Raw genomic sequence first — 22,291 nt, 5'->3', positions numbered from 1 at the left:
ACAGTTGAGTAAGCACAGTAAGGTTAAAAGAATATTTAAACAAGCAAAACCTAAGGTATGCAAATTTACAATGCTACCAAATTGCCAATAAATCTTTTCTCTCAGGACTAGAACCAAAGATAATTCAATGGCGCTGAATAGTGAACAATTTCAGACTAGTAAAAGGATAAACTTTTCCACCTAAAAAAATATTGAAATCCTGATAACTAAATGAAATGGTCACAAAATTATTATTTTAGTTCATACTAAAATAAAAAAAATAGCAAAAATCTACCAACATTACTTTGCCTGCCCGAGGAGGAAGCAGTTATGTTTGTTAGCTGTAACTGTTCAGTGTTAGTATTTCTGATGGGATATGTGCCATTTGGCGGGGGTTGGGGGGGGTGGGGGGGAGATCATGTAGAATTTCAAAAATGTAACCTGGACACTTTCACACAATGACTATTTATGATGGGGTGATGAATCAGAAAACACCAATTTACTGAAAAGCAAATAGACTATTTCTGCCATAATATGTAACCGCCATCCCCCATCCCTGAATGTTATGTTATTTGGTCTTTTTTGGGTAGGCAGATGTGTCTTTTTCTTATGATATTCTCTTCATAGAGATTTTGGTCCAAAACTTAACTATTTAGAAAAGAATATGTGTAGCTCAAGGTTGAACTCTGGAGTCCTTGGAGTTTACCTAGCTTGGTTGTTTTTTGTTGACATTTCATTACCCGTCTGTGTAATGTCGTCAATGCTAGGTACTGATGTTACCTAACTGGGGAATGAAACAAGAAAATTACCAAGTTCAGGCAGCACTAAGGACTCCACAATTAACTATTTCCAGGAAATCTGGAAAAATATAATTTTTTTACTATATAAACTAACATTCCAAGTGGGCTAGGTGGTGTCTTATTTACCCCATTAACCTGATTTACTGTAGCTCTGGTACAGACTAGTGATAAAAATAAGCCATTTATACACAAAATAAATGTATATGACTCAGTGCATTTAGAACATAAGCAGAGCCCTACTGGATCCATCTATTCCAGCAGTCTGTTCTCACAGAAGCCAACCCACTGCAGATGGCATTCAGAAGCAGCCATGCTGCCATCAATGCTAATATAAACCCAACAAAAAACATACAAACAAGGTATCAATTTTCTGAAGTATCTACCTCCTTAAGACTTAAGGGAACTTACTTTGAAAGGGATTACCTTAAACAAACCAGCAGAGATTAATAATAAATGCTGCATGCTTCTCACACATTTATATGCATAGCTTATATGCATAGCAAAGCAATACCGACTGCTTTGTATTTTACCTGTACGTCGGATGCTAAAGTTTCATAGGTGTCCTTCAAACAATGCCAATTTTGCCTGCCAAGTGTTAAGGCTACACCAGGAAGACTGTATGCACAGTGTTTCGCAATTTCAGTATCAACTGTCTGTGCTCGAGCAGGGTCTGTCATAGATAAATACTGCTCCAACAAAGGCTGAGGTATAATGTCCTGAAGATTAAAAAAAAATACTAAATTATTGATAACAATAAATTAAACAAGAGTAAGGCTATACCACTGCTAAAAGACACCTGTTCTTTTAGTATAGCATTCTATCTCTTCCTCCAGATGGCAACCACATAATGCCAGTGTAGAAATATACAATGGGCCAAACACAATCAGTTCTTCAATAGGGAATAATCAGCTTCTTCTACACTGTCACATATGCTAAATGTCACACCAGTCTGCAAGGCCAATGAACTAGATAAAAGGAACTGGAAATAAGTTACAAACCAGAAATAGACACATTTTGTGTATATAGTATTATAAAATTATACATCTTTACAACACTGATGGCAGTGAATCAACCTTTGATATTTCAGTGTTTGGTTTCAATTTTAACATTAGTTACACAATATAGTTTTTACATTTCTGAACTTGCTACAAGAAATCAATGTATTTCACAAGTAATGAATAAACTGTTCAAGCCAAACTATGTTTATTTTTTATAATAAAATCCAAGGTTGAAGAAAATTCCAAATAGGATAAGTGAAATATTCAAGCTGGGTTAATCTAGATTAAGCATAATGTTTTTTGTAATAAAAGGAGACAAGAAGTATGAATTGGATGCAGATTCAAAATAATGCCTAGGGCCAGGTTTGAAAATAATGTTTTATCAAGCTTAAATCTCTTTACATAGTAATAAAAATATGCATCAGTCAGCACTGAAGTACAAGAGTTAGTTTAAGAACAGGTTTTTTAAAGATCTCAATTATGACCAGGAATATCAGAAAAATTGGAAACCTGCAATTTTGATTTATCTTCTTCAAGATGTGGATCATTCTCTTGTGCCTCTAAAGCTTTGTTGACATCATTGTGTTGTTCTTCTGACTTCTGTAAAAGTGCATAATAATAAAATATACATCATTAAAATGCAATACAACTGAAATGTAACAAAAAATCTATTTCTAAGAATTAAATTACTGTGATTTTAAAAAGGCCAAAAGTATCTTTGTATTATATTGCTTCTACATTCCACTTAAACAGAACATTGGGCCAAGTGTAGAGAAAACCAATAAACATTTGTTCCATTTGGCTTGGCTCAAAAAGCAGTAAATTTCAAGCTTAACATTTATTTTTCTTCCGGTGTCAGCATTGGGATACCATTTTTAACATTTTTCTAATAATTCACTGAAGATCTTTGAGTGCCCTATCTGCAGGTTATCAAGCTTTCTTTTTGTAAGTCTTTGCCAATCTAAGTATTTATTGGGAGAACTTCCAAGATTCAGTAATTAAAGGTAGTCTTCAACTTGAAACCACAATTTGATCTTAGTCATAGAGCGAAAACAGTAGTAAAGTAAGAAGCCCACATGAACGCATCACTTAACGACCATAATCCTGGCACTCCGAGTTGTGCTCATTAAGCTATCTCCTGTACTGTTAAGTGAAGTGAAATAGATGCCTACCGATGTCAGCTTCCCTTTATGCACCAAAGGTAACTCCTCTGAAGGGCTTCAGAGCTTAGATCTTAGGGATTTTATCTCTGTTTCTATAACCCATCAGAGGAGTTCCCTTTGGTGCATAACTCTCTTTGAGAGTTCCCTTTTGCTCTCAAAGAGCTGCCTGCCAGGAGGGAATTTCAGCTACTCAACAGGTGGCAACAGCTTGCAACTTTTCCTGCCAGTTTCCCCACTGACTTTCTGGGGAAGCCAGTAGAGATTAGAAATGACTATCACATGATCGCAGGGCGCTTGATAATAAGTGCAAAAACGTTGCCAGGCATCTAGATCATAATCATGTGATCATGGGCATAGTGGAGCAACATTTTGCGATGGCCAATAGTGCTTTATGAGCTGTAAACTGAGGACCACCTGTAAATAGCTTTTAGGTTATCTTTAACCTATGTCTAACTGAGTGAACCTTTCAAGTTGCATTTGCTTTCTAATGTAATTTTCAATCCAATTCCCTGGCTAAAATTCAAAGAAACCAAAATTATGGAAAATGATTGATGGACAGTTGACCACCACCTTCCTTTCCCACAACACATATTTACCGCATTTTTTATTATAGTTGGATCAGGTAACTTAATCACATCAGCCAGACTTGGCAATGAAGATAAGATATTCACATCTGCTGTTCTGGAAGTACAGACCAAATTTGGGATGTCTTCTTGATAGGTATCATTAACTTCCACATTCTGCTTGCTGTCACAGCCACTGACAGAATCAAGATGGGCAGCTCTGAGTGCAGCAGACAGTACTTGAACCTGAGCTGATTGAATGGAATAAGTCCCATTAAGTTTTCAAATACCGTACTTCATTTTCCAAAATATTAAAAACATGTAAGACTTTAAATAAAACAGCTATGGATAATGAAAATATTGTATACACTGGTTCTTAAATCAATGAAGGTGGGTTTATTTATGGCCATAGGGAATGTTCAGATCCAGAAATGTTTATAAAGACAGGATGACCTTGGAAGTCACATATAAACATTTCATGGAAGCTACACATAAGCTGAAAGTATCTCGAAATCAGAGGTCTACAAAGAGAGTCACAGAGTAAGAATGACATTCTGAGCACTCTTAGTAGTCATAAAAAATATTAAATACAGTGAGATTGCCTGCTGAATAAAAATACTTAAGATTGGCACTTAAAAATATTTATTTGGATAAATATTTATGAAGACCTGGCTATTATTTCAAGTTCTAGAGTTAGGGCATTAATGGCTGTGTGATATGCACATTACCCTTTTACTGGACTTTTTTCCCAGGGCCTTAACTAGTTTTTTCTTTTGTTCAGCGGCCCCCAACCTTTCTAGCTTGGCGGCCTGGCTTGGCCTGGTCTGGCAAAGGGGGGGGGAAGGGCGTCACAGGCGCAGACACACAGCTCCATTTGTGTGAGCGGCATGTGCACGCCCACTTGCGCTCACAAAGCTCCACTTACACGAGCAAAGGGAACTTGTGTTCACCCGCGAAGCTCCATTCACGTGAGTAACCTCTGTTTGCGCGAGTAGAGCTTCACACACATGCACTTGCCCACAAGGCCTGATTTCGAGCCAGCCATGGCCCGGTAGTGGGTTGCAGCCCAGCAGTTTGGGACCCCTGCTTTAGTGGACTATGGCTTTGTTTTTGCTTTCATCTTTGTTTATTTTGAGTACATTTGACAGATGGACAGCCATATAAATGTGTTAAATAGGTCAGTGTGCCTGAAGACTGGGAAATTGGTAATGAATTGGTATGACAGAGTGGCTGGTTATGTCTGGGAAGAATGGGACTATACGTAGTCCTTGACTTATGACTAATGGTTTAACAACTGTTTCAAGTTTTAACAGATTTGTAAATTGGTACTTATGACCAGGCCTTGAAGTTACAATTGCCATCCCCCATGCCACAATCACATGACTGTATTTAAGCATTTGGCAACTGGTTCACATTTATGACCGGATAAAACATCCCAGTCTTCTGACCATTATGTGTGACACTTTTTGCCAGTTTTCAGCAAAAATACCCATTCAAATGAATGGATTGTCTAACAGCCATGTGATTTGTTTAACAACTGCAGTGATTTGCTTTACAACCATTGTAAAAATGGTTGTAAAATCTAGTCTGGTCAAGCGCTGCCACAATTTACACCACTGTTTAGATGGTACAAGCAACCAACTCCACTAGTTAGGAAATTTAGCCAAATTATCCTTTAGTTGCCTAATATTGGAGTATAGTCACAAGTCTACTTTTTCATGGCTGTAGAGACGATCAGGACTCTTTTCAACCAAGGAACAGGACTCTTTTCAACCATTCTGCCCTCTGTCAGATTCTCACTATCCTCTTTCTGGACCACTGTCCTAAATATGAGAACATCTGCCAGTTCAGCAACAGTTGAATCCATATATAGTTGGAATATAAGCCCTATTCTCCCATGGAAGCGAATAAAGTTTGGAGGCTCCTGCTAAATGGGTTTTGCTTATTCTTTTTTTTTTATGTCCCCTGCAAAAATAAAATATTGGGAAAAACACATGAATTGAATTATAAGACCAAGAAAAAAATGTTTGACATTCAGAAGATGGTGAAAAAGCAAGGAACCCACCACACGAAATCTGGACACCAATTACTAGGAATAAGAAGTCACAAGGAATTAATTTACCAAGCTCAGACAAGAACCAACGAACAGCAATTCACAACAAAATTAACAGTTTGCTGCCATGTAATGTCATATTTGACCCAGCAAATTGATATGCCAATGAAAGGCTGAGGTGACATAGAAAAGAATGTGTGATGGACGCTAATAAATGATAAAAGGACAAGCTGTACACATCTCTATTGGAAGAGCCCCAGTTTGTGCATGCAAGTATCATCTATGAGATGCTCCCAATCTCTGCATATCTCCCAGTTAGGATGTACCAGGGCATGAAAATATAAGAAATGTGCATACAAGTATAAGTCCACTAGAGGGACCTGAGTTTTATGACACTTTACTATAACAAGCATAAAAAGCCCTTTTGATGTTATTAACGTAATTTAAAACAGGGGTCTCCAACCTTGGCAACTTTAAGATTTGTGGACTTCAACTCCCTGGGTTGCCAAGGTTGGAGACCCCTGTTTTAAATTACGTTAATCTATGGTTTCTCTCATGGTCAAAATACTCTGAGATTCTGCAAATAAGACCTTTGGGGAAACAAGCTATCCGCCAAGGCTATAGCCTTGCTTAAGACACTGTAAGCCGCCCTGAGTCTCCGGAGAAGGGTGGCATATAAATCAATTTTTTTTTTAAAAAAAAGGCGAATAATGGTGGAAGTGGAAGCCAGACAGAAGTGTGTTAAGGGGAAATATTATAATCTTAATAAGCTTAAGTTCTGATTCACAAATGGGTTCATTTTACTGTTTTCCCCCACTTTTACTGTCTCTTTTGGAAGGAAAAAAATACAGGATGCAGAATCTTCTCTCTCAGACCAGGTGAAGAAAGGAGCGGGGGGGAAGCTATTCTCAACTAGAAGTCAGAGCTAAACCGGAGCTGGGAAAGGTGTTCTCCATCAGATGCCCAAAATTTAGCCCTGCCTATCTGACACGTTCCTGACAGTTCTGTCTTCGATGGCTCAGGATGAAAATTTTTATGAGTGTCAGGGGAACTATAGAGCGCTCTGAAAATGCTTTTTCTTTGTAAAGAAGCACTGGGAAAGAACATGGCAACTAAGAGCAGAAATTTCAAGAAGACACCACCACCAGGATGGCCGCTAGTAAAACTTGCCTTGAACATCGGGGTCATCCATGTGCTGCTGCAAACTTTGCAGAACTTTTTTAATTTCACTGCTGGCAACGCAGTTATTATAAAGTGCCTGTGATACAGAGTTGCTCTCATGTATCTCTGTCTTGCCCTGAAGAAGCTCTATATCTTGGCTTATATCAGGAAGAGGAGGTCGCCAGTATAAGAAAGTATTAAACACATCCTGTCCGGACTGGATTCTTGAGCTAATTTCCTGATATTCGCTGGTTTGACAGTTTTTAATATCGTTAGTTAAAAAAGTCTCATCTCCCTGAGGTAATATAGTCTGATCTAGTCCAAAATTGATGTGTATGGCTGAACATTGATTCTGTGCATCCAGGTGTGACATTTCAGAACAAACCACAGGGGTAAAGGAAGATTCCACTGCCAGAGATTCCAATTTATTTTCCACTGAGTTCTCTGATCTGAGAAGAGAAATACTGTTAAAACAACAGTGAAAAAAATAAAGCCACCATAAACTGAGCTCACTTAAATGTAGTGGTTTAAATACAGTTTAAATTATGATTGTTGTTGTTAGTTGCAAAGTTGTGTCCGACCCATCGCGACTCCATGGACAACTTTCCTCCAGGCCTTCCTGTCCTCTACCATCCCCTGGAGACCATTTAAGCTCATCAATTATGATAGTCATGGCTTTTCTCTCAAAATTAATCCTGCTTCTGAAAACACTGTTGCTTCATAAGATTAAACAAGTTTAAATTTAACTTGTTTAAGTAATTTCAGTTATTTGTTAATTACTTGGCCTTCCAAATCATATTTGCTGTGAGGTCAAGAAATTGACACTGAATTCTAAATTGTCTGATCAAGGAGATCCCAAGATCAAATAAAAGCTTTATCACGCTACTGGGGCTTTTTCACCCCATTCAGAAGAGAAGGAAAGTAATAAAACAGAAGTCAAATGGCCTCTGAAATTCTGGATTAAAGTTTGAATTTTTTTTTTCAAATTTTGCCACAAGATAATTTGTTTGAAACTGTCTTGCTGTAAAAATGTGTCTTAAACTTATGATCACTACTTTATCTCCAATCTGGATATATGCAATTTATTTCCACCATGTTTTCTTTGTACGTCATAAAGAGAGGAAACAATTGGAGAAATTAAAAAAAAAAATTATATCCAAGCAAATATGAGACAGAATAAAGTAAATTTCCAATTTCTTTTAGGGGACATTCAGTCATTTACCTTTCTAATATTACACTTACTGGGTTTTTGTTTTAAAGAAGAACTTCTGCAGTTGTCTCGTATTTTAAAATCTGGTTTTCAAAGTTATGATTAAATACTCCTTTCAATTCAATGGTAAACAACTTCTGAAAAACCAGCACGTAAGATACTTGCTTATATTGAATAAACTTGCTAAGGCAAGGTAAAAGCCTATCCACCATTACAAGCGTCAATACTTCATTTTATAATGTTATAATGTTATATGGATAATATGATCCATAATAATATGGATTTTGAAATGTATAGTTACCTCACTAGTTATAGTAATCATTGCACACTTTGAAGACTCTTATAATTATAAAGCTGGTGGAAATAATATTTTATTACATAAAATACTTTTTGAAATGAATATTGAATTTTGAGCTATCAAAAATAGAATCCTTCGTCTGAGAAATACAATAACCCCATTAATGATTTCTCAATTGGATCAAAAAGAGAGTTCTAGTTTCAAGCTACCCAAGTTATCCTTAATGCCAAATCACTATACCTTGATAGCTTTACATTTGCACTGTGGTCTGGACATGGACTACAAGGCCGGATGCTGAGCGTCCCATCCTCTCGAATGTAAAGACCAGCACTGGAAGGGTTTGCAAAAGTAGAAATGAAAGGACCAAGTGATTGGAAAGCAGCTTGACGAACCTAGAATATTGGAAACATAAGAGAATATAATGGCATTGATACTGTTTGCTATTAAAGTTAAATGTTCATGAATTACATGTAATTCAAAAGTGAAATCATCAATTCAGATTGGCATCTTTAATGTCACTTATTTGGTCTTGTTACAAAATTCATAAACTCTAGGGAACAGATGCTCAGTTTCTGCAGAAGAAGAAATATTATAATTTTGCTGTATTAGTATATAGAAAAAAAAATAGAACCAGCAGCAACAAAGGCTCAACTATAGCCGTGGATGTATTGCTGGAAAACCTTATGGACCAGTTTGGGGACAGATCCTCCAGAAGAAAATCCATTTTGTGGTTGCTAAGAGCTGAAATCAATTTGATGGTACATATTCAATCAATATTAGTAAGAACAATATAATTGCTTCAAATGTGCATATTTTATTTTTAAGGCTACAGGCCATGACCAAAAAAAAATGGACAATTGCAAAAAAACCTAGCCTTTATTAATAGGCAGCTTTGATTGGAATTTTGTCTAACATGAATCATCATAGTATCTGTATCTGCATGACACTTCGACAGCACTGAGTTCTACTGTATTTTTGCAAATTTTTTAAAGATTAGAGGAAAAATTGAGTGATAAATTATTATAATGAAAGAGATCAGAATATTTCCACAAATCTGCAATATTGCTTGCAATGAACAACTGATTTAAGCTCAACTGTTCAAAATTTAAAGAGGCAAGCATGTATACAAAATTGAACAGAAAGTATCTATTTACCCAAACAGTAGTTCCTTTGAGTTTTAATACATGGAAACTACTCAAGTTTATTTTAGAGATATAGGAGATGCTGATAGGAGCTAACAACGTTGCTGTTAAATCAAAGCATGATCATACATGGCATTTTTCAAAATATTTTTTTATTGCTTTTATGGAATCACTGCAATTTAAGGTAAACAATTCAACTCTATTTACCCATCTGCAAGGATCACTAATGAGACCGATGAAGAGGGGAGACAGTTTGGTCCTCCGAACCTCAGGAGAAACAGTACAGGAAACAGCCATAAAGCATTCAGCACAAGCTTTCCGCATACCCCAAATGTTATCAGAGCAGAGCTCAAAAAACTTTGGAATCTGCCAAAATAAAGACACAGCAGAACAATTTATTTGTTTGTATACATTACCTTGTTTACTTGGAAAATGTTTACTTACAAACACTGATCAGATTAGCAGGCAAAACATTCATTTAGTAGTTTGTAGCAAAGAGTAAATTATTTTTTGAATGGTTTAATCACAAATGAATGAACACATGCAAGATCAACTTAGTCTTATACTTAGCTGACACTATATTAGTGCAATTCATACTTCTAAGTATATAATAGTGTGTATAGTCAAGGCTATGATTTTCCCAGTTGCAATGTATGGCTGTGAAAGTCGGAGCATAAGAAAGGCTGAGCGCCAAAGAATTGAGGCTTTTGAACTATGGTGCTGCGAGTCCCTTGGACTGCAAGGTGATCCAATTGGTCAGTCCTAGAGGAGATCAACCCTGACTGCTCTTTAGAAGGCCAGATCCTGAAGATGAAACTCAAATATTCTGGCCACCTAATGAGAAGGAAGGACTCACTGGAGAAGAGCCTAATGCTGGGAAAGATTGAGTGCAAAAGAAGAAGGGGACGACAGAGGTGGCTGGATGGAGTCACTGAAGCCGTAGACGTGAGCTTAAATGGACTCCAGAAGATGGTAGAGGACAGGAAGGCCTGGAGGAACATTGACAATGGGGTTGCAACGGGTCGGACATGATTCCACAACTAACAACAATAAAGTGTATAATGGTATAACGGAAAGCTCAGTTCTTTGAAAATGTCAATCTAATTTGAATCTCTGATGAGAAGCTGACAGGAGAACTTTAAAAATATTCATGTCCTTTTAGCAAAGCTGAGGAAAGGAATGTTAACATTGAAGGATAAACCTTGTAAAATGAAGTTATCATTATCTAACTAAAGAACAAGCATACTGCAGTTTTAGCCTGAAGAGAGAAAAAAACAGGAAGGGTGTCTGTGTGCAATTTATAAGCACCAAGTTGGAAGGAAAAAAATAGTTTCCTTAGTGGACCAGAATGGCCAACATACAGCCTATCAGTGTCTTGCAAGCTGCAGCAATTTAAGAAAAGCTGAATTAAAGGAGACGTTTTCTTTTCTGAATTTAGGAATGAGATTTGGGGTCAACAAAATGAAACTTCTTTTTTTCTGGCAATAATTTTGTTTGCCAACCCAAAAAGGTTCAGCCATGGCTGAAACTCAAGAACAACATTTTAAAATGAAGACATATTGTGGGAAGCAATGAATATTACTTAATAGTGGAGAAAATAAATATTTGTTCAGCTAGATCGAACAAGTTGTAGTAACTTTACATTCTACAGTAGTGTCATGTATTAAGATCTGGCAATTACTGGAAGGAGGAGTCTCCAGTAAAGTTTTCCCATTAATCCAAGCATTTCAGAGGAGTTGTTGTTGGATGCTTATCCTACGGTTGGGTAGATAATATATAGAAAACTATGTTCTGTAACTTTAACTGCTACAAGATAACTAATTGACTGTGCTGAGCAGACATAAAAGAAGGCAAGAAATTCATTCACTTCTGCTCCTGCTATTAGAAGGTTGAACTGCTGAAAGGAACTGTATCTGTGTTACTGAAGAGAACTGGAATTGTAAGCAAACTATGTTTTTGTGTTGAACCGTGATTATTTGAAGAAGTGTTATCTTTGTTTAGAGAAGCCAAGTTTGTTTGTTTTTTACTACAAGTAAAGACTGTTTATTTTTCTTTAAATGTTCAGAGTCTGTGAGTATCTGTGTGTTTTGCTAAGCAACGTATCTATTCGCTGTCTGGTCCGTTGCACTACTTTGCAGAGGGTAGTTTTACCCTCAACAAGTTGTCTGCTTTGTATATACACACAGAAGACATTCATTTGGTATCCTTTATATGACATAGGCTGCTAACAGCATGAAATTCCAAGGTGTGTAACTTGACACTCAGTTTTTAACATACCAAATTATTTTCTGTGGCTTCTTGCCCAACTGCGCTGCATATATCACCAAAGCTGGCTGCACAGACCTAAAGCAAAAGAAACAAGCACAATGCTGCTTTGTTGCTACCATAATGTTAATCTATTTTGTGTTTTGTTATACATACACACTAACTTAATTATGAATCTTCATAAACAAAAGATGAATGCTACACCAAAAACATGCACAGGGCTGGGATGGGGGAGTGGGAGTGGGAAAATGTGTGTCATGATTAAAATGTTATGTTTCATGTTACTTGCTTCACAGGTCAAAATGGGAACACAGAATGGTGGGATTTATATCATAAAGTAAACATGTAGGAGTCATTAGTTGGATATAATCAGTTCTGTACTTTTATCAGACAGTTTCTTGTATGCATCATGTATGCATATAATCTCAGTTAGCCCCACTAGAATATTTATAACAATAAGCCCTTCAATGGCCTTCAAATGTGCATCAATTGATTTGTATTGGCTATGATTTTAGATGGTGCCAGTTGTCAATTATACTTCATAATAGCCACTTTAATGAGAGTGGCAGTTCAAATGTAAAACAAGATATACTTGTTTTGGCACTTATATAAAAGAAATTTAAAATAGGGGGGGTGTTCAATAGTACTTACAGGTTAAGTTAATTTAATTCCAAAATTTTATAAGGTATGTTCCAATGCAGATGACTAAATTAGTATAAAATCAACAAATGTTAACCTTCCGAACTTGAAAGAGTTTTCCATCACTGCAAAGCTCACAGAATCGAGGAAGCAGCAAGCGCTCAAGGGTAGATTTGTTCACCATAGATGCCATTTTGCAGATTATCTAGAGAAAAAAAAATCCTTTTTTTCCCCTTTATCATTTTCTTTAGATTTTTACCATTTCTATGAAAAGTGCATTAAAAGTTGTAACTCGCTTGGGAAGTTTTACAGTTCAAGAATAAAATTCACCAGGTACATAGGTATTAAGGGATGCCATCATGGAATCAGATACAACACATAAATACAATTCCTTTAAAGCAACAGTGACTACATCTAGTTGATCTCATACTAGAAGTGCTATAAATAGAGTAAACAATCAAAGAATTCCACCAACAACAGATGGCATCCAGCAAAAATAAAGCTGCTCTTGTGTACTGATGTTTTTACAATAACCATGACTCTGTATATTTGTGGTTTTCCTCTTTGGAAGGAAGGAGAAAGTCTGGTTTGCGTCACTGACGGAAGCCAGAAAGCTAGAAGAGATTGCCATTAGCACAAATCAACACATCCCTAATCATGTTATACTTTTATATGGCTTTTGATTCTAAGCAGTTTGGGGAACAATGTTTGCTGAAAAATAAAGTATAAACGGGAGAAAATAAAGTATAAATCATACAATGTTTGACTGGGGGGGGAGGCGGGTGGGGGGGAAATCCTTTCTGTACTGTTGTGTATCCTTGAAGTCACCATGAGTAGAAGTTGACTGGAGACTGCTTTTGAAAATACAGGAAACAATAATAGCAGTTGTAAACATTCCTTCTGCTTGCTTACCCACAAAAGCCTCCTTTCCCTGAAGTTTACGTACACGTTTGCCTTTCTAAAATTTCCTATGATATAGAACAGGGGTGAGCAATTCATTTTCCCAAGGCACCAAATGAGGAACTGGGACTGTTGTGAAGGGCTGCTCCACCCCCTACCAATGCTATCCCACTCTCCGCTGCTGCCCTGCCCGATGCTGCTCCCCTGCCAACACCACCCTTGCCAATGCTCCATCCCCACTGATGCCACGGGCCAGAATGAGACCATCTACAACAGGGGTCCCAACCTGTAGGCCGCGGCTCACTACCAAGCCGTGGCCTGTTGGCACCCGAGCCGGGGAAGTGTCGTAGCGAGTGACGTGCGGGCGTGAGTGTTGCGCAGGCACTTACAGTCCTGTTTACATGGGTGCTTGCACACATAAAGGCGCCTGTTCCTTCCCCCTTGGACAACCAACCCATAAAGGTTGGGGGACTCTAATCTGCTGGCTGTAAAATGACCAAGTCTGATACAGAAAAATTAGCTTTTCATCTCAAGCTTTAGGAACAGATACCATTCCAAAATCCAATTTTTAAAGATGTACAAAAGGTATTCATTTGGTTCAATGAAATTTTGAATGAGATTCTCTGCTGAGAGGGTAAGACACCAAAATAAATTGAACACTTTCCTGTACAAATGACATAAAAAAAAGGACAATATTTGGAAAACTGCTGAATATGCCAATAACAAAGGTGAAATTTAATAACATTGTTTTACATAATTATATAAAGGACATTAAAATGCCTTTACTATCAATTCAGAAAAAAACAATCACAATAAATGAGATACCTACATTGACTGCCTCCACCTTGTATTCATCATCACTTTCCGGAGCAGAAAGCTCCAACAGAATTGGACACACCTTATTTTCAATATCATGTTGAGCAATAAGTTGTTGATCCAGTAATATTAGCAGTGAATCCTGGCTTGCTTTTCTAACCTAACAATGTGCAAAAGAGAAATAATAAAAATATATTAGGGAATAATATTTTGTGACCAACATACATGAAATTGATTTCATTTCTTGAAGAACAGTTAGGTTCCATTGTTATAATCTCATTATCACAAGATTATACATCATGGCATTGCTTTTAAGAGAGAAAAAATATGGTTTTATGGGCACACGTTTTATCCATATCCTAGATTTCTGAGACAAGGGCAGCACATACTAATTTGGTTTTATTAAGATGGTAATTCTCAGAACACAATTGTAGTACTTATAGCTTTACCACCTCTAGAACTCGTCCACCCAATTCTTTAAATGTAGACCTTCTGCCAATGTTTTTTAACGGTCCCCCACATAGCAGAGGTGAAAGGGTACAGAGATCACAAGCAATGATTTTCTATTGCAGTCCCCTCACACCCCATTGGATCCCATTGGGGATGTGTCCCAAAATTAGACTGGCCTTCCATCAACTGTTAAAAATGGAACTGTTCTGGATGGCCTTTTGGAAATAAATGACTAAGTTAGTGCTTCATGTTATTTAAGTATGAATTGGCTTTATGTTTTTAATCTTAAGTTATAAACTGTTGGTTCCTTCCAATAAAATATAATTAGGATTAAACACAGTTCATATAAATTTAGGTATTATAAGGTATGGTTAATCTAGACTAGAAAGAAAAGACTCTTAATGTCTTTTCAAAGCTATGTCACAGGAGGATAAGTGAACATATAAGCACAAATCACATTGCATATCAAGCAAAATCAAAGTACCTAACTGAATATTACAAGAAAAAAATAGTGCTACTAAGTGAACAATACATTCCATTCAGAAAACAATACCTGATTATTTGGATCTGTGAGGTATCTCACCACTATAGGCATAAGGTATTCAGAAAATGCTGCAGGAAAGTTTGGCCTACTCTCCTGTAGAAAAATGGCAATGGGTGGTATCTGTTCCATTAATTCTGTCCGTACAGTAGGTTCTAGAAATTAAAATTTTAAAAAATTTTAAATATACTTTTAAGATTAAGCCAACATTCTTTAACCCACTAGCAGCTGAGAAGATGGATCTAGGAAGCCAATAAGTCGTAGCCTTCATTCACTGTTTCTCCCTAGCTCTCACATTGAGCATAATATAATGCCTCCAATAAAAAAAAGGCAGCATGTAGCCATCGAACTATTAAAAATAGTGTTCCATGAATTTTTCTAGTCATCTTTTAATACTATTTAATAAATTGATGGACATCACAATATCTGCTAGCTGCAATTTTTACAGTTTAACTAGTAATAGTGTAAAAAGTAGAAAAAAGTAAAAAGTTTTCTATTGTTCAAAATTTTCATCAGTTTCAGTAATTGATTCCAATGCTAATACTCTGAAGAAAGGGGGGCGGGATTGTCTCTATCAATATTTTTCACATCGTGCATGATTATTTCTCTAAAGTATTCCCTCCTTTACAAAACTACTTTTTAAACTAAACAGAGGAGCTATTCCTGTCCATTTGGTTGGTTTTTTTCCTTACGTTTTCTCCAGAAATATAGTATCTTATCTGGAGGGCAATAAACTGAAAACAGTTTAAGTGCAACTTATATTGCATTATAAACTGATAAAAATAGAAACAAAATCATGTAATAAATATATATAAGAAATCACTTCCTCCTTCACAAGTATAAACAATTTTAGTAATTTATCACTTTCTCATAATCTTTACAAGAACAACAAAATCTCTTGAAATTTCAAGCAAAAACGTTAAAAATCTGAAAATCTCAAGAGTTTAAAATTTTATTTTGGCATAATACCTTTGCAGCCTACAAACTGGAAATCAGATATGCAAATTATTATTGGGAATTTATAAGATCTTTTTGAGATGCTGATAATTACTGTCACCACAAATCAGGTAAAATAATTAATTTGTAATTTTTTTCATTTGATTCTCAAAATCTGTAGAACCCTGTCAGTGTTTATAGTCATAAACTAGATTTCATATGCACAAGTTTATACTCAAATACACTAATAGAAAGAACACATTTTTAATTAATGAGAGTATAAAGACCGGAAGAGTCACCTGTATCTTCAGATAGCCGGACCACTATTGACATAACTGTCAAGAAATCATCTTCATTATGATTGAAATCTCGAAAGACATCAAGTAGACCCCTGGCAATTATTTGCCTGCATGAGCAACAAATATACACATGTAGTTATTGTTTGAAATATTAATTCATAATTACAGTTTTGCGAACAAACTAACAACAATATAGTCCAGTGGTGGCTAACCTTTTCTGGACCGAGTGACCAAAGCGCACACATGCGCCCAATCCATCAAAATGCAATGCACAAGCCCCGCCCCCCCCACCGTGCATGCACGGCAGAGACCTGATGACCAGCTGGCCAGCGGGAGGTGCAAGCGCATGCGCAGAGGAACTGAACTGCATGCTATAGGTTTGCCATCACGGGTATAGTCTAATTCAACTGCAGATGTTTTATTTATGTTCAACACAGGGTGACTCTCCTGAAGGACTCATCCACTTTTCCAAATTACTCAGAAAATTGCTGGCAGAGGATAACATACAAAGTAATACCGACTGGGAATCAAAGTCTCCTTTTAAAAAATCCTAAAGGAATTCTAAACTGAGAGATAGGCCAAGATAGCATCTAAGAGTTAAGTAACTGATGAATTTCAGCTTTTTGAGTATTTTTCTCTCTGCTTTCAACATGCAAAAGAAGGTAAAATTCCTTCATTTCAGCACACAATGATATGTCTATATAAATTACTGAATACGCACCTGTAAGTCCTAGACAAATAAGATTAATAATTAAAGCAATTAAATGGCTATGTTACAAGCAGAATTTTGCAACTCTGTTATTATCGTAGTTATTAATTGTTATAGTAATATTGTTGTAAAGTCAAAGCAATTTTTCCCATTTTGTTCAGGTACTGCTGTTTATTATCAGAGAAGAGAGAATATACCATGCTGTTCATTCGTTATACAGGTAGTCCACATTTACCAACTTCCTTATTCAGCAAGCATTTGAAGTTACAAAAATGTTTAAAAAAACCCAGTGACAAATCTTGCATTTGTGACTATTAGTGTCCCACAGGGACAGATGCCATTTGTGCACTTTGCAATTGGCTTGGTAAAAGTTGCGTTAATAGAGAAGGCAGAAGTAAAACCATGTCTCTATCATGATGTTTTGCTTAACAATTGCAGTTTCAGTCATTTTTTCTTTAACAACTGAAGAGAAAGTGAGATCGTAAGCCTGTTGTGGTCACGTAATTTTCCACTTAGCAACAGAATTGCAAGTGCCAATTTTGGTCATTAAACAAGGAATACCTGTATACAATTCTCTTTAGATTTTTTTATCTCGCCACAGAGACAAAAAATCTCTAAACCCATAGATTTTGCAATATCAAAACTTTCTCTAATACTTTATTTGAAACAATGCATACATGATTTGATCTAAAACTTAGTTGGTCCATGAAAGAGCAAAACGCCCTGTATCCCTCAAGTATTTGGGCCAACTTTCATCAGCTCCAGAAAGCATAGCCAAAAGGATCTAAACCAAAAGTTATTCAAAATATCCAAACAGCATTAATTGCCTATCCCAGTTTCATGATTTAAAAAAAAAATGCAACAAAATACTAATAATTATTTTTATATTACCTGTTAAATATATTATCGCTAAAAGCATATTTTTCTAAACGTCCAAGTGGAGTTAAGTTATCCTGCCCTGGAATGTCCAGGAAAGCAGTTATCCTCATGCTCTCACAATCTGGTCCATAGTCTTCAAACCCAACTTTAAAAAGAAAGAAAAATGACATGTCAGCATGAAAGGAAAGTGGGGGGGGAATCCAACACCAATCTAATTTGCAAATGCACCTGTGGCTGCATTTCCTTTATCAGACAGCAAATTTTGCTTCTGTAAGTGTGTGCTCATTTCCATGCCTCAATAGAAAGGGTTAAAAAGAAATTAAATTTGTCAGGTGATATGCAAGAGCAGCAGTTAGTTGCAAAAGGGTGGCTTTGAGTAACTTGTTTAAGTGTATTTCCTTTGTTTCAAAAACATAGGCTTTGAAAAATAAAGATTGTTTACAATGGCTGTCTCAAAATTAATTGACTACCCAACTGTCACCCTAAAGCTGAACTAAAACAATCATTGGGACCAAAACATATATACTTTGTCGTAAGTGATCACAAAAATGATAAACCAGATAATTCAGATACAACTATATGCAAGGAAACTTAATACAGTATAATATTGAAAGTGGCACAGTACAACCAGAACAATCTAAGAAATTTCAGATTGTGATTGATTGAAGCATAGTCCTTTGGTGGAAGACACAAAGTGGTAAGATTTGTTATTAGTAAAGTTGCATTAAAAAGTAACATTAAAGAAAGTCTTCCAAGACAAATTAGTACCTAAGAATATGCACACATTATTTGTAACATTGTTGAACAGATACATTAGACTCCACTTTTGCTTTAAAAAGAGGGCGGAGAAAACTATATGAATTACACAACCTCTCACGGATAGTCCTCACTTAACAACCTCAATTGGCATTGGAATTTCCATCCCCAAGCAAAATGGTTGGTAGGTGAAACATCATATAACCGCATCACTTAGCAATAGCAGTTCTGGTAATTGTGATTGTAGTCATTAAGTGAGGACTGTGCCATTAAGCAAGGAACGTACACTTCTTCTGCCCTTCCATCCTTGTCTCATTCTTGTCACTTCATCTCCCCCATCTAAAGTGTCTCTGTGGGTACCCATGCCACCCTCCCTCCGCTGACTTTTACCATCTTCTTCCTTCTTTGTCAGTGGCACAAAGGTCAGTGAGGGGCAGCAAGGATAGGCAATGCCAGTAAAGAGCAGGATGGCCAAAAAGGCGGGGGGGGGGGGGGCATACGCAGGTGGGATTGTTGAAGGACATGCTGTAGTCATAAATGCAGGCTGGCTACCAGGTGCCCAAATTTTGATCGTGTGACCATAAGTGTGCTAACTTGTAAGTACCATTCATTCAGTGCTGTTGTAATTTTTTGAATGGTCCTTAAGCAAGTATTACCTGTATAATCCCCAATACTTCATTTTCTGTTTCCCTTTCCAAAGTACTTAAGGTTTATCAATACTGCTTCTAGGTGAAAGAGAGAGGTTCTTTGCAGATTGAGAATAAGCACTGTCAGTCAAGCAGTTTTTTGAAATGTGCAAACACAATATGGCCATTTTCTGTTGGCACACCACAATTGTTAACTTTGTAGTCAGTTGATTTATGCAAAACCTGCCATTGTGGGAATTGAACATTCTACAGAACTTTGGAATATTGCATGTCTCTTCCAAACACACAGCTGGTCAGATGGTTCTTCCAAATCAGAAGGTTATAATAATATAGTGATTATTAAACACCTTGTCACTTAATTCAAAATCTTAAAACTCCTGAACAAAAAAATAAGTTGGTAATTTTTTAAAAACCTGACAAACTAAACTGTGCATAACGTTACATAAATGTTACATTACATGAACATTAGTAATACAATATAAGATTTACATGTATCAAAAAAAGCTTTGAAAATTTAACTGAATGAAACAACTCCAAATTTGAGTAGGTTACTTGAAAGTCTACTTCCTTCTCCTTAACTGGGCAAAGAGAAACCAATTTAGATTATTGACCATCCACACATATCAACAATCCACCACTACAGGCCAATTGTAAATTTATCTTTTCAGAGTTCATAAGAGGCTGGAGAGTATGCAGGAGTGTGTGAGAGAGGCACCGTGCGGATCCAAGAAGGTGTGCAAGAGGCACAGTACAGGTTGGGATGATGCAAGATAGATACCATTACATCACGTCTGGCCAGATCTGCTTCTCTATCTGAGCAGTGACAGTCACGAGGGATACCTGCCTATTTTGAACAATATTGTACAGGCACCTAGGTGACAGGGCTGCATTCAACTGGAACAGCCAGTGCATCAGCAGGAATCCTGGTTTGTTTTTCTATGGCTGTCATGAAGGCTACCGTGTTGAGAATGATTTTCCTTGGGATTGTGGGTATAGTTCAGAGCTCTAGTGACCACAGTGAGAACATGCTGGGTGGGGAAGGCATCTGATACATTTATGAGTGGTGAGAGGGAAGGCCTGCTATTTGGGACTGAATGCTGGGCAGAAGCATCCAAAAGATCTGATTTGATAATCCACTTTGTTTCTTGGGTTACCAGGTAATAACATGAAATGTTTTGACTGGAGAGTGGAATGAGAGAGGTCAAGAGGGAGCTGATAAGTGTGTGGAAAAAGGAGCAAGTTATTGTGACAGATAATGGATACAAAGGGCTATGGTGGGACATAAGGAGTGGACCACTCTTGGGGAAAATGGATTCAGCATGCTATACTTATTTCACATTCCAGCCTCCTATACTTATTCCCAAGGGCTGATCATCTGATCTTCAGTGGCCAGAATCCCTGGCTGCTGCTATTGAATTCCAGCTCATTCCGTAATAAGGCTTCCCTCGTCCATGATTGAATAGTAGAGGAGAGAGCCAAGCTGGTGTATATTACAAAAACTTGGTTGGGTGCAGATGGGGTAATCCCTTCTTTAAAAAGTGACCAATTGATTACAAGTATGGCACCAGCCGTGACCTCAGGCAAGGGAGATGGAGTGGCCATTATCATTCGAGAGTCCTTGGTGATGCTTACAGATACTGCCAGGCAGATTAACTGGATATGAGACCGTGCTTGTATAGTTAGGCTCCTGGGAATAGATGTTATCGCATGTACTACCCTGCAATAGAGTGGCTTGCCCTACTGGAGTTCTTTCATACTGTCAAGTTGGGGGGGGGGGAGTTGCCTAGACCTATGGCACTGAGGGACTTTAAATTACTTGCCCTGGACTTGAGGTCAAAGGCATTTCAGGAGTTCCTGATTAACCATGGAAACTATGTACTTAACTCAGTTTATTGAGAACCATCCAACTTCAAAAATGTAAGTGCAGAGAGACAGTTAAAGGAAAGACAGTAACTGGAGTCTGAGTAGCATATAAATCTAATAATTACCATCATCATCCAGACCCTCCAATAGCTGTGATAATCTCACATTTCCATAAAAATAATTTTATCAGTTGATAAGAGATTGGAACTATACTATTTGGTACAGAATTTAAAAAGCTCTGGTCACCGATTAATTTAAAATCACCTTTTTCCATTAGGTACAAAAATATAAGTCAGTGGTATATAACCTGTAAAATTCAAAGGAACAGAAACAAAATACAGGTAGTCCTCAACTTACAACAGTTCCTTTTGTGACTGTTGGAAGTTACAAGAGCACTGAAAAAAGTGACTTATGATTGTTTTTCATACATATGACTGTTACAGCATCTCCATGATTATGTGATCAAAATTCAAATGCTTGCAACTAAGTCATATTTATGACAGTTACAGTATCCTGGAGTTGTGTGATTACTTTTTGCAACCTTCTAACAAGCGAAGTCAATGGGGAAGCCAGATTTACTTAACAACTGGGTTACTAATTTAACAATTGCAGTGATTAATTTAACAACTGTAGCAAAAAAGGACTTCAAATGGAGCAAACTCACTTAACAAATGTCTCACTTAGCAACAGAAATTTGGGCTCACTTGTGGTTGTAAGTCAGGGACTACCTGTATCCAGAATTATGGACTTCATCAACTCTGCCTTATCACCTGCTTCCAGTTCTATGGACAGATATACCAACAAATCAGACAAACTCCCATGGGATCCCCTCTCTCAAGACTCACAGCAGGGACTATAATGCAGCATCTCAAAACTATAGCACTTCCACACATACAACCTTTGTATGGAAAGGACACCCTTGTCATAATAAAAAAAGGAACTAGAAAAGACTCATGAAGCACTCAACAACATCGTTAAAGGAATAACATTCACATGGGAAGAAAACAACATCACTGGATGTCCTCATCACTAAAGGAAACAACAGCAAATTAGAAACACAATTTATCTACAAAGAACAACCCACACTAAGCAATTGGTCCATCACTAAAGTAACAATCCAACCTCCCATGAGAACAGTTGTGTAAGAATATTATTCAAAAGAGCACAAACACACTGCAGGAACACCAGAAAAAGGAAACAGCTTATATAACATCTTCCAACAAC

The 22,291-nt window shown here is 37.0% G+C and overlaps 1 protein-coding gene across 2 annotated transcripts in view; it reads right to left on the bottom strand.

The window, feature by feature from the left end:
* Nucleotides 1-22,291, bottom strand: part of LOC117674873 (serine/threonine-protein phosphatase 4 regulatory subunit 1-like) — a 41,510-nt gene that overhangs the window by 12,705 nt on the left and 6,514 nt on the right. For both annotated transcript variants that reach the window (XM_034433090.3, XM_034433089.3), the window contains 12 exons: nucleotides 17,814-17,946; nucleotides 16,214-16,320; nucleotides 14,991-15,133; nucleotides 14,001-14,147; nucleotides 12,369-12,476; nucleotides 11,645-11,710; nucleotides 9,575-9,733; nucleotides 8,466-8,617; nucleotides 6,727-7,166; nucleotides 3,537-3,754; nucleotides 2,288-2,377; nucleotides 1,310-1,495 (listed from right to left, as the gene is read on the bottom strand). In XM_034433090.3, coding sequence (XP_034288981.1) covers nucleotides 1,310-1,495; nucleotides 2,288-2,377; nucleotides 3,537-3,754; nucleotides 6,727-7,166; nucleotides 8,466-8,617; nucleotides 9,575-9,733; nucleotides 11,645-11,710; nucleotides 12,369-12,476; nucleotides 14,001-14,147; nucleotides 14,991-15,133; nucleotides 16,214-16,320; nucleotides 17,814-17,946 — 1,949 coding nt within the window. The remainder of the gene's footprint in view (nucleotides 1-1,309; nucleotides 1,496-2,287; nucleotides 2,378-3,536; nucleotides 3,755-6,726; nucleotides 7,167-8,465; nucleotides 8,618-9,574; nucleotides 9,734-11,644; nucleotides 11,711-12,368; nucleotides 12,477-14,000; nucleotides 14,148-14,990; nucleotides 15,134-16,213; nucleotides 16,321-17,813; nucleotides 17,947-22,291) is intronic.

This window comes from Pantherophis guttatus, chromosome 3 (assembly GCF_059756535.1).
Source record: "Pantherophis guttatus breed Tessera chromosome 3, ASM5975653v1, whole genome shotgun sequence".
Classification (NCBI taxonomy): domain Eukaryota; kingdom Metazoa; phylum Chordata; class Lepidosauria; order Squamata; family Colubridae; genus Pantherophis; species Pantherophis guttatus.
This window is presented reverse-complemented; position numbering and strand designations above follow the sequence as displayed.